Raw genomic sequence first — 13,816 nt, 5'->3', positions numbered from 1 at the left:
CAGTCACAGACAGAAACAGTCAGATATGGACAGGAGGCTCAGTGTTGAAACAGAACCCTGCATTCACCAATCTGCCTCACTAACAAGTTTATTTGGAACTCGCACATGAAGTTTGAAGTTCCACTAATCCTCTTTTCAGGTCATTTGTGTTGACCATATACAACAACTGACAACTGAAAAAACGTAGAGATGCAGCACTCACAGCTCAGCCAGCATTTAGTCCATCTAGCACCATGGACAGCGTTAACACAACCAGGGCCGGATTTAGAAATCATAGCCCCCCCCACTCCCTCTTCAATTTACTGTTGAAGAAAAATACCCTTTATAATAAACCATAATAACATTTGCGATGTATAAAGTATTATGTTTATTTTTATTTTTGTATTAATCAGTTACCCAATCAAGGCAGGACCCCCCCACCACCTCTCCTCCCCCCATCTGACAACTAGCAGAGCGGCAGCAGGCTGTCTACACTCACTGAGAGCGAGCTCCTGAATCTTCCTGTGCTTGGCGGTTGCAGTAATAAAATAATATATATATATATATATATATATATATATATATATATATATATATATATATATATATATATATATATATATTACATATATAATATACACTGAGTATACAAAACACTAAGGGCACCTGCTCTTTCCATGACATAGACTGACCAGGTGAATCCAGGTGAAAGCTCACTTGTTAAATCCACTTCACCGGTTTGTGTCAAGAACTGCAACGCTGCTGGGTTTTCACGCTCAAAAGTTTCCCGTGTGTATCAAGAATGGTCAACCACCCAAAGGACATCCAGCCAACTTGACACAACTGTAAGAGGCATTGGAGTTAACATGGGCCAGCATCCCTGTGGAACACTTTCGACACCTTGTTGAGTCCATGCCCTGATGAATTGAGGCTGTTGTGAGGGCAAAGGGGGGTGCAACTCAATATTAGGAAGGCATTCCTAATGTTTTGTACGCTCAGTGTATACTGTATATATCTTATGTCCTTTATTTTTGTATTTGTTTCATTATTTACAGCCCCGGTTAGCCCCTGCATTAATCCGGCCTTGAACATGACTCAGCCAGTGTAGCCAATTCAGCACCATGGACAGGGCAGATGACTCAGGGTACAGAGTGCTGGCTGCTGCCTGTGCATAAGGAAGCACCAGAGACGGAAAAGGAAGCAAGGCATCCCACACCCTCATTTTTTTCTGGTTCATATACAGTCAATGAACTAGGTAGACCATCCCCAGCTGCTATTGCATTTTTGTCAATGGGAGAGCCACCCATTAAGTTGACATTTTTTTTCAATGCTAAACGGCCTGAGTAAGCACCATCTTTTGAAGCACATGAAGAGAGGTCAGGCTCATTAGGGCATGGGGAAGGTGGGCCAAGGTTAGTGCAACATGGTGAACGAACTTGTGTGCATGACATGCACACAATAATGCCTTAACTCCGGGGCTCTCTAGCTCTCATCCATGGATACCAAGAATATACAATCATTCAACATTTTATATACAGCACAGCAGACAATGCAATTTCCCAATGCTATTATTTACGAATGAATCCAAAGCACTAGCCTTTATCACTGCATGCTAACTAAGTAGCATAATGGGCCACAGCTGGGGGGGAGGCTAATTTCATGTGAGTATTAATCAAGCAGACGGGTGGGTTCAGCTAATTACTCTAGGAAGGGTTCCAGCTCTTTACCTTCCCATCAGCCAAGCTTCTTTGTCTCTACTCAAATGATGAAATCAAATGATCCTTTAGCTTGTCACTAAACTTTTTTTCTGCAAATCTCTTGTTAAAAGGGATTGTTTGAACATGTCGCTATGTCCAATAATCAGTCGCGACTCCCCTGCTTCCTAACGGCTAAACAACTCCATCACACACCAGACGGATATACAGCATCACATTTTGTTCAATGCAAGAGGATTATGCCTCAGATCCAGGGGTAACAATACATATTTCAATTTGATTCTTTACCCTCAAAATTTTTACAAATAAAGTCCTCCCATTTGCAGATGCAATGTTTTAGGGAAGTTTGCCATAGTATTGTCACGCCCTGACCTTAGAGTTCCTTTTTATGTCTCTATTTTGGTTTGGTCAGGGCGTGAGTTGGGGTGGGCATTCTATGTTCCCTATCTATGTTTTGTATTTCTGTGTTTTGGCCTGGTATGGCTCTCAATCAGGGACAGCTCTACATCGTTGTCGCTGATTGGGAGCCATACTTAGGTAGCCCTTTTTTCCACCTGTCTGGTGTGGGAAGTTGTTTTTGCATTGCTGTGAGTAGCCTGCGAAACTGTTCGTTTGTTGTGTTGCTTCTTGTTTTGGTTTTTGCTGGTTCACCGTTTATATTAAAGTATGATGAACCCAACCCACGCTGCACCTTGGTCTCATTCCAACAACGGACGTTACAAGTATATTTGACAGGTATTGAAACAGGTACACAATTTTCCTATCAGCTTTTCAGCAGGAAGTTGTCATCACACCTAAATGGCCGTAAAACTCCTTTCATCCATCATGCTCATCCTGACAAAGAGGGCTCTTTCTGGGCCCAACTGCTGCTTCATCCCACAGGCCCTCAGAGAGAGAGAGGGGGGGGGCAGGGCCCGGGGGGTACCAGGTGGAAACTCTTTGCTCTGTAACTTACCAAAGCCTACTTTATGTCAGCAAATTAATCACCCAACCCTGTGCTGGGAATAATCAATACACTCATCACACACACTCAGAGGAGGCCTCCACTCAGACTGCCAGACACCAGCGCTGGCACACACACACACACACACACACACACACACACACACACACACACACACACACACACACACACACACACACACACACACACACACACACACACACACACACACACACACCTCCATCAGTGAGCAGCTCCTGCCTGAAGACCCTGTGGATCCAACCCTAGACTCTGTGGCTTAGTGACTAATGGCTTACAATGGGGAAACCCGCCTCTGGCGCCTAAACTGCAGCAAGTTGAGTGCAGGAGGAAAGACAAGACATGCTGCATATCATATATTCTGTTACTTGCATTCATCCTATCATCCACTGCTTTCTCTCTCTGAGAGGGGGATAACCTGAAGCCAACAGCTTAGCTCAACACAGTGCTGCTCCTGCACCTCCTTCTGAACGCTGTCACGTTCATGACCAATTGGATTAGAGGTTGTTGTTAGTGGTGGTAATTTAGTTACTGCAGAAACCCTCTCCTAGAGCAACAACCATGACAGGAGAAGCAACATTTTTACGGTGGCAATAGATGCCATCATACTATATTAGACATAGCTTTGATCTAAGCATAAATCCTTATTTGACATGTTACACCTCTTCCTCAGAATGAAGCTATAATTATATATATATATTTTTTTGCAGTTTTGTTGAATAACCTGGGCATAAAATGTCATATATAAGGCAGTTTACTCTCTCAAGTTCTATCCTCTACCATCTCTGGTTCTTTATTGGTAACAAATAAACAATCCATGAAAATAATAGGGTCATAAACAATAAACCAACACAGGATCTATACGCATGCTGTTTCAAAAAGAGTCTGAATTCATTTATCCACAGCAGATTCCCTAACACATACTGTTTATAGTCTATAGTGTCAATGCTGCCGTTGACTCTCAAATTCCCTTCTTGTCAGCTCACCAGGTAGCTTCTCGTGTTCCTTATACAGTATAATTGTAACTGGGTTGTTGAAGAAACAAACACACTCCCCCTGGGGAACAAGCTACTCCTTTAAACACCATCTGGGTCAGCTGTGTTTGGGCTCGGACTCAAACAGGGACATAACATACACTATATATACACAAGTATGTGGACAACCCTTCAAATTAGTGGATTTGGCTTTTTCAGCCACACCCGTTGCTGACAAGTATATCAAATCGAAGCACACAGCCATGTAATCTCCAAAGACAAACATTGAAGTAGAATGGCCTTACTGAAGAGCTCAGTGACTTTCAATGTGGCACCGTCATAGGATGCCACCTTTCCAACAAGTCAGTTCGTCAAATTTCTGCCCTGCTAGAGCTTCCCCGGTCAACTGTAAGTGCTGTTATTGTGAAGTGGAAACGTCTAGGAGCAACAACGGCCACACAAGCTCACAGAACGGGACCGCTGAGTGCTGAAGTGGGTGGTAGTGCATTAAAATCATCTGTCCTCGGTTGCAATACTCACTACCGAGTTCCAAACTGCCTCTGGAAGCAACGTCAGCACAAGAACTGTTTGTCGGGAGCTTCATGAAATGGGTTTTCATGGCCGAGCAGCCGTACACAAGCCTAAATTCACCATGAGCAATGCCAAGTATCGCCGCCATTGGACTCTAGGAGCAGTTGAAATGCGTTCCCTGGAGTGATAAATCACGCTTCACCATCTGGCAGTCCGATGGACGAATTTGGGAATGCCAAGAGAATGCTACCTGCCCCAATGCATAGTGCGAACTGTCAAGTTTGGTGGAGGAGGAATAATGGTCTGGGGATGTTTTTAATGGTTCGGGCAATCTTAACGCCACAGCATACAATTACATTCTAGACGATTCTGTGCTTCCAACTTTGTGTCAACAATGCCCCTGTGCACAAAGCGAGGTCCATACAGAAATGGTTTGTTGAGATCGGTGTGGAAAAACTTGACTGGCCTGCACAGAGCCCTGACCTCAACCCCATCGAACACCTTTGGAATGAATTGGAACATTGACTGCGAGCCATGCCTAATTGCCTAACATTAGTGCCCGACCTTACTAATGCTCTTGTGGCTGAATGGAAGCAAGTCCCAGCAGCAATATTCCAACATCTAGTGGAAAGCCTTCCCAGAAGAGTAGAGGCTGTTATAGCAGCAAAGGGGGCTCCAACTCCATATTGATGGCCATGATATTGGAATGAGATGTTTGACGAGCAGGTGTCCACATACTTTTGGTCATGTAGTGTATCTGACTTAAAGGCTTCTTTAGAAAATAGCACACACTACGCTACTGTTTGGCCCAGCATCTGCTATCCTCGTGTTAAACAGCTAGGGTAACATAGCCTGCGTGCACTGTGAATATTGAATTAATAATGAATTCAGATGAAACAGTTTAACTGCATCGTTTTCTACTGGAACTCTAATTGCAAGTAATGAGCTAGAGGTCAACGAAGCATTTGCCAGTGGGATGTACTGCCATAACAATCTCTGATCCCTGCTGTTTTAATGAGCAAACACTGGCATTGTTTCTCTCCTGCTAATCCAGATGCATGGTGCATACTTTCCTGGCACTAATCATAGATATCATGAGTAATAATTGCCATATGTCCTTTTCTATGGAAATTGAGAGACATTTTATCAATTAACCCAGTCTTTCTAAGCACCTCAATTAGTCCTCCAAAATCTCCAGCAAGAGCATTTCAGGATTCTGTACAGTCAGCCTATGAGCTCATCCTAAGCCTTTGTTCCAAACCCCAATAGAAATGGGGACCTAATCCCTGATCCTTTACCCTATCCCACAGTACACCCCCCCCCCCCCCCCCCCCCCCCCCCCCCACCCCCCCACACCCCCACCCCTTCCTGTCCTTACTATGTGCAGCTGCAGGTAGTCTCCCAGTCCACTGGTGCTTTCCACTCTGACCAAGATGGCGTCTTTCTGCTGAGTACTGAAGCCCACAGCTAGGCGGTCAGCTCTGGTGCTCGGCCTCTCATTAGGGGCCCAGGTGTACGTGATGAGGGCTCCTCCTCTCCCAAAGATATACGTGGTCCCAGCTAAGGAAAAATGGAGACAAACAGAAATATTAGAAGGAGATTGAGAGATAGGGACAGGAAATTGAGGGAGAAGGGGGAGACATTATTAGAGAGAGAGAGAGAGAGAGAGAGAGAGAGAGAGAGAGAGAGAGAGAGAGTTGTTAGAGAGCGTTCCTTCACGTCAGGATACGTTTTTTTATTTGTTCCCATCAGACCTTACTATCTTTACAGAGATTTCTCTTCAGTAACACTCAACCTAAATTTAGATGCCTATTTTCTTTCCAAGTACAAGACTGTGACAGCTTCATCACATTCCCTAACACAAGCCATTATTCCCTTTGCAGAAACAACATGTCATACACCGGTGCATCAAGACTGACACCAACAGGCTCTTGAACAGCTTCTATCCCCAAGCAATCAATACAACTGATAAATAGCTAACAAAATAGCTACACGGACCGAGTTTACCTTGTATCTTTATTGACCTTTTATTTCAGTATTTACCGTGTCTCTATGCCCACTCACAGGGCCCTACAGACTCACACACACTGTCACTCCAACACACACACTGTCACTCCAACACACACACAAACACTCACTCCATCATCTGTTCACTCACACATAATATGCACATACATTTATACTTACTCTACACACCCGCACACCCACTCACATACAAGCTGCTGCTACTCTGTTATCTTATATCCTGTTGCCTATTCACCTTACCCCTATACATATCTACCTCCATCACTCCAGTATCCCTGCACATGCAAATAATGATATTAGAACTGAGTTTTTGAATATTTCCTGTATATATTATGCTTACTTACTTTATTGTGAATTTCATATTTCTTATTCTTGTTTGTTTGTGTGCGTGTTTCCAGTAATACATTGTTATTGTTTATTCCCCCAAGTTACCCCACAATGTCACTTTTCAAATTTCAGCACACATTTAAAACACTAAAACAGACACAGCCCATAATCTCAATTTTTTTTATGCATTTGTGGTTTTCTTGTGTCCTGTTGGAACACTATTATACAGGAATTGCATCACACCTACCACTTCCATGAATGGTGTAGTCTGTCAGTTGAGCTGACATTGATCTGGCATTAGGTTATGTAAACCTGCCAGTACTGCAGAGTGGGCAAGGTGCCACCATGTCGAAACATGCCAGCATAACTGTAAACACAAGGCTATTGAGTTGCAGTATGCTGCAGTAGTACTTCTTGCCCTGCCCAGGGAGTCAACACTGTGCATTGATATAAACTGAGATGAATAATTCATGTGAACGTATGGGAGTTAGCAATGAATCACACTGAATACTGTGAATCACACTAAATACTATGAATCACACTGAATACTATGAATCACACTGATTCATGTCAAGATATGAATCACTTTAATGAGTCTCATACATACTGTACAATCCGCTTGACACTTATAACAATATATATCCCTATATATTTTATATATCTGCAATATTAAAGCTGATCTACCCCCTAAAAAAATATTATAATAAAACAATTAAAATTAACACAGGGTCTCCAAAGTGGCGCAGTGGTCTAAGGCACTGCATCACAGTCCTAGCTGTGCCACTAGAGATCCTGGTTTGAGTCCAGGCTCTGTCGCAGCCGGCTGCGACCGGGAGACCCATGGGGCGGTGCACAATTGGTCCGGGTTTGGCCGGCCGGGATGTCTTTGTCCCATCGCGCTCTAGTAAAGTTTTAACTAGTCAGTGGCCGCGCCCCCGTGAGGCCAGACATTACATCAGGTGTCATGGAATCGCCCCTTTTTCCACAGAGTATAAAACCACTTCCTACAAAATGTATATTAAGTCAGAGAACGCCGGGACGGAGTCCCCATGTTGGAATGGCTACAATTCTGTAGACCATTATATCAGAAAATATGGAGCTGAGGCTACATGACAAGGTTCACGTGACAAGGTTAATTCGTCTACAACAGCAACACGTGCTTAACGACTATGCTAAACTTGCCACAGCTTTGAAATTAGAATTCAGTGGTTCTGGGACTGGCAAATATGATAGCTCACTGGCTAACACAATCAAACAAGCTCGGAATGAACACCCACAAGCTTACTATCATAGGCTTCCTTCAGCTTACTTTAGCCAACTCACTGAAACAGGAATGGAAGAGCTGTTACCATTCAAACAAATGTTTCTGTCGAACATGTATCCCACCTTCATTACCTACTTGGGCCCTACAGTCCACGTTGGCTTGCCTATCTTACAACTCAGAGAGCTTGCAAGCATAGCATTTGAGTCATCAAAAGCTCACAACGCTAAGAGCCCTGACAACTCGGTTTTGAAGTTTGACCAGGAGCACTCACTCCAGTTAGAGGGTGAATCCTTAGGTATTGGAGTGTTGAGAGATGATGCACAACAACGGTTTCTACCATGAAACCACAAATCCAATAACCATCGCGGTCGAAATAACTGTAAAGTACATCGCCATCAAAATGACTACCGCTACAATCGACCTGTTCGCTACATTCCTGCACCCAACCTGCACAAAGTGTCAGAGCACAAGGGTAACAAAGGGTTAAAGGACGATCAAAATGTAGACCAATGTTCTCTAGAAGTTCCACTACGTGAAGAACTAAAGAGAGAACATTTTGAGAAAAGGGTAAAAGATAAGTCACAAGGACTAGACAGGGTATTGCTGGGCACCAGGTCCACAGGAATTAACACCCTTAGCAAGGACGTTAAAAATCAAATTTCTCCCGCTCTCACTCGAGACCCTATCCAGGGCCTTCTCGATCAAGGAACTATCCCACAGGCTTTGTCTATAGACTGATCCAAAGGTTGCGAAGAAAAAGTTAAAATGCTTCGCTAAAACAAAGCCCACTCAAAATCAGTAAGGTCGATCTGTTTTCACCATGAACAGAAATGGCACATCACGTCATTGAGAATGACCACTCCACTTTGTGGGAATATGTCCACTAAACGCGACTCTAAACGGCCATACCTGGAAACAGTCCTGGAGGACTGCTTTACTTGTCATGCGCTAATTGATTCAGGCGAGACGCGAAACTACACTTCGAGGTTTCACTCAGACTACCTCGCCTCTCAAATTGAGAATCATGCTGAAACTACACTTCCAGGACGTATCGCTCGTTCACCCTGTGTATGTTACCAGCCTCGAATCTGAACCCCTGCTACTCAGAGCAGACTTGATGGATCGGTTACTCCCACTGATTGATTGGAAAATCAACCATGTATGGTCACAGTGCCATTTCCACTGACCACACTGTCTTCCCCTAATGCTAGCTGCAACGCAGTCATCCGCGTGGGGTATCTGTCAAAAGCACCCCTTGGGAAAAAGATGTTTCAAAACCTCTTGATGCAGAATCCGATCCAAGGAGATATTACGATATCTCGAAACAATCAGCAAACATGATTGACCATTCTTTTCATGATATCAAGCCAGCAGCCTCTGTGAATGAGAAACTTCCCTCCCCCTTGAAGTCATGCAATACTGTTGTTGAGATATACTTCTCTTGCCCTTTCGGACATTTCCGCAAGCACTGCGGCTGTCTCAGCAAGTAAAACATTGGCGTGCAGAGTGTACTCTGCTTCTGATGATACATCTTCCGCTTTGTGGGGGACTGTCACCCCTTACAATCACTAATGGCGTCAGTCCCGCAACTGACCCGATGACTCCCACTGGTGAAACACTCTCAGTTCGCAGGTACTGAAGATGTTGCCACATGCGGATGCTGTGGTGACTGACAGGCCTCGACAGCGACTGAGCGTTTTTTGAAGCACAAACACCAGGAGATTTGGTTGAAAGGATACAGCCATTCTCATAATGCTGACAACTTGTACATAGGGTCCTACCTAATCGTTTGTGCCTCGGATACCAACACCAACCGCCGGTGGGGGGGTCCCGAGACACAAAGAGGGGGAATACTAGCCCAGACCCATGATGAGCCTCATAAAGGCCGTTGGGGGGGTCGAGACTATGTGCAACACCGTACGAGGCCGCCAGAGCAGAAAACAAACTCCCCTATGAGAACAGTGAGGAGCAGACAGGCCCCTAGATGGGGTTAATCTTAGAACACATCTAATATATTACTGAGTTGTACCACACTGGTCGTAAAATACGTCCAGTGGACTTCCACCTCCAAAACAAATGGCAAAAATAGTCATGCCTTGCCATGTGTAGTTTCCACTATAATAGTAAAGTGCTCTAATCATGTGTTCCGGGAGGATAATATTTCAGAATAAATCGGTAGGATAACTGGTCCCCTTGAGTACCAGCACCAATGCCAGCACAGTCAGTCCAGCCACAATCAGTAAGAGGATTAGAGACCTCACAAGTCAAATTGCTATTGATAACAGCGACAGAGGAGTTAGTAGTCACTCAGATTGCAACACGTGTACGGGAATCTCCAGAACACTCTTCTGATGGTTAACACACACGCCACTAATAAATAGAACCCTCCATTCAGGAGGAAAGCTATTAGAAGTCATGAACCATAATCACACTGCGTACGACTGGTCCAGTGCTCAGAGAGTACTTCCGTCGCAAGGTTAGCTCCTCCGTGGATAACATAGCTATGAAATAGACTCCTTCATACCTATCACCACTACAATGGTGTAAGACACATTGACGTGTAGGAAAACTACTACAGATCCCCTTAACACATGTCTTGAGGTCGATATCAATTCTTACTGACCTCCAGGATTTGACCTGGAAATTATCTGATAACGTTGCAACCTACCAGGATACTTGGTTCTTTCCCTTGGCATGTGCGCTTATGTAAGCATAAACACACACGTACAACGGAACATTTAATGAGGATTTATGATCGGATCACTTAAGTGACCGAACAAAATACCAGTCTTAGTAAAGTTTAAATGTACACTGAGGCCTTTGACTCTATAGCTACAGTACTCACCAGTTTCTCCACAGAGGTCCATAGGTCATCCCTGTAGACTGCCTGAAGCTTGGGCCTTACAGCTGTAGACTTATCATGTAGTTATCAACTTAGGATAGCGCCCTAAGCAACACACCACGAATTAGGAACGCCCTAGATATGACATTAGACAATGCCATGATAGGGTCATTCTGCCAAGACCTTGGACGTATATACTGTAGAATATAGTCCAATTAGGCGAAGGTGTGATAACTCTATTTTGTACATCTTTTGTTTATGCTTTTATTTATTTTCATTTAATTTCCTTTGACACTTTGGAGGTGATAGAGCCATAAACAAGTTCCTCATACAAATATCACTTAGTGGAACAATGCCGCTCATTTGTATATTTTGTGATGTTTGTTAACATCTGCCTAAGTTACAGCCCAGATCTTCCAGTCTGGATGACCAGATGACAGGTCCGGAACTGCAATCCCAATCCGGACATCCACTGCCCATCCTGGTGGTGGACTGCTCTGCTTTCAGAGAGCCTACCAAGGTAAACCACCAGAGGTGGACCGCAACGGCGATCACCAACCGGACATCCACTGCCCATTCTTGTGCTGGAATGCTCCGCTCTTAGAGAGCCTACCAAGGTCAACCACCAGAGGGGGACTGCAACGATGATCCACAAACAGGACATCACGTGGTAGTTATTTTTATGTTGATTACAACTTGCAGAATCCTTCCAAGTTGAATCCACCAGAGGGGGACTGTCATAACTCTCTTGTGCCGATCTGAAGGATGAGGTTACAGTGGGTCCGCTCTACAGCATGCTCTCTCTCATAGAGGAGGAGAGTGGGAAGTCGGCTGTTTTATGGTCGGTCATAAAATATGCTGCCCCTATGCTCTGGGGTGTTCGAGATTGGAATGTAAACTGTGGAACACAGAGAGACCCTTGGACATCAAAAGTTTGAATAATTAAACAATATTTATATTTTTGAGAATGCGGGAGTGGTCCGTGGACACTTAAGGGACAGTCAATACGAGTGTGTTTCATTTGGTGATCTCATGAAGAACAGGAAACACACATAACTGTATCTCTTAAAGTGTACATTTCCCAGCTGTCAGGTTTACATCTAGATGTTGGATAAAATGAATGAGTAAATATGAAACTATTTGTGAGAAGATGTAATGTTGGCCTTCTAAATGAGATACTCGTTAAGATGTAACGTTTTAACTAGTCAGTGTCCACGCCCCCGTGAGGACAGACATTGCATCAGGCGTCATTACATTTTAGTTCTTTAGCAGACACTTTTATCCAGAGCAACTTACAGTAGTGAATGCATACATTTCATCAATTTTTTCGCCGTACTGGCCCCCGTGGGAATCGAACCCACAACCCTGGCGTTGCAAACACCATGCTCTACCAACTGAGCCACACGGGACTGTCATGTACTCACTCATTTTTCCACAGAGTATAAAATTATTTCCTACAAAATTGACATTAAGTCAGAGAACGCCGAGACGGAGTCCCCACGTTGGAATGGCTACAATTCTATAGACCATTAGACCAGAACATTTTGAAATGGTTAAGAACTACAACTCCATAGGCAACGGAGACCATACAGTGTGTAGCGTTGGCTACACACTGAGACGATCGATCACTACAGAATAAGAGCAAATCCTAGACGTAGAATTACTAGTCTGCAGCTGGAAATTACGTAATTCTAGTATGAGAATACTGACAACTGCGGAAGCATCTATTCTATGCAACAACCATCTGTACGCCTGACATATCCATTACAACAGACACTATCCAGAGTCGCTGAGAAAGAGACAACTACGAAAGACATTGTGACTTCTGGGGAAGTTAACCAGAGACTCTCTGATGAGCTGACTCTCCAGCAGATGGACCGGCAAATTCCAACAGAGAAGACAACGACATATGGGTGTAAATATATACATTGCAATTATTCTCGAATGAGCAGCCGTTCATGTGCAAAGGATTAGCATTTCAATTAATATAATTATCAACTGTGTGTAGTGAATCCATTTTGTCTCTCCCGCTCTTTTCCTGTCTCCACCCCTTTCCATTGTCTACCAAGCAGTCATACCGGTTTAGCCCACAAGGGACTTATAAATGCATTGTGTTAGTAACCAATATCTACTGTTTGTTTGTTATGTATTTCTTTGATTATTTAGTTAGCTAGTAAATAAATAATTAAGCCAATTTGTATATCGCTGATTCATCATTTAGGCTAGGGTTCGTGCAGATATCCAAGGGTTTATGATGTTCAGTAATGAGAACTAATGCGGTAATAATGATACATTAATAGAAGGCTAATCGATAAGATATAAAAATATCTGAAGAGTCAATTTGGGAAATAGAGACTCTATAAACATTTTCCCATGGTGCCCCGACTTCCTAGTTAATTAAAGTTGACATAATTAGTTTAATCACGTAATAATAATTACACATAGAGAATTGATTTGATAAAATAACAGTCTTCACATTTAATGATAGTCACAGACACGACAACTGTTGACACGACAACTGTTGACCAAACATAACCTGGTTAACATATTATCTAAGTATTTTCTACTGTTTTAATTAGCTTCATCAGAAGATTGACATGTTATATTTCAGTTATGAGTGGTTCGTTCACCTCCACAGAACCCCAGGTTGGCAGGCCTGTTCCCCCTGTCGTTCTGGCGCTTGTGGCCCTCTACACGAGACAAGAGAGGATGTGAGGGGAATGATCTGGCAGCTAGTCCCCCAGGTGGAGCAGGGTTTGGGTGGCAGTACACAGAACACCTGCTCTCCTGGAACCTGAGAAATTTGCCTGTACTGCATGTGATAGAACCATGACAACCACAGCTAAAACCATGACAACCACAGCTCGTACGGAACATGAGGCTCACCCATTAAGTCACAGTGGGTGCCATGACCAGGGGTGAAGATGACCTCTCTTAGGAAGAAAGAGCATGTGAAACTGTCTTACCTAATACTGTAGCTTTGTAGTCCTGCCTGGGTTGGGGAATTGGAACAGTGGGTGGGTGATGGGTTCTAACATTTTCTGTTGTGTGAAATGACTTGCATGCTATTTGTAAACGAAAATATATCATGCAAAGAATGTGGTGAGTAAGTAGGAAATTGCTTTCAGGTTGCAACTTGTACGTCCTTTTTCCAATACGAGCCGTAGTGGTGGTTGA

At 43.7% G+C, this 13,816-nt stretch overlaps 1 protein-coding gene across 2 annotated transcripts in view; it reads right to left on the bottom strand.

Annotated features, from left to right (window-relative positions):
* nrxn2a (neurexin 2a) overlaps nt 1-13,816 on the bottom strand; it is a 399,049-nt gene that overhangs the window by 39,821 nt on the left and 345,412 nt on the right. For both annotated transcript variants that reach the window (XM_082958259.1, XM_045690107.2), the window contains one exon: nt 5,560-5,741. In XM_082958259.1, coding sequence (XP_082814385.1) covers nt 5,560-5,741 — 182 coding nt within the window. The remainder of the gene's footprint in view (nt 1-5,559; nt 5,742-13,816) is intronic.

This window comes from Salmo salar, chromosome 11 (genome assembly GCF_965601325.2).
Source record: "Salmo salar chromosome 11, fSalSal1, whole genome shotgun sequence".
Lineage (NCBI taxonomy): Eukaryota > Metazoa > Chordata > Actinopteri > Salmoniformes > Salmonidae > Salmo > Salmo salar.
The sequence above is the reverse complement of the archived record's forward strand: the minus strand, read 5'-3'. Positions and strand labels throughout refer to the sequence as shown.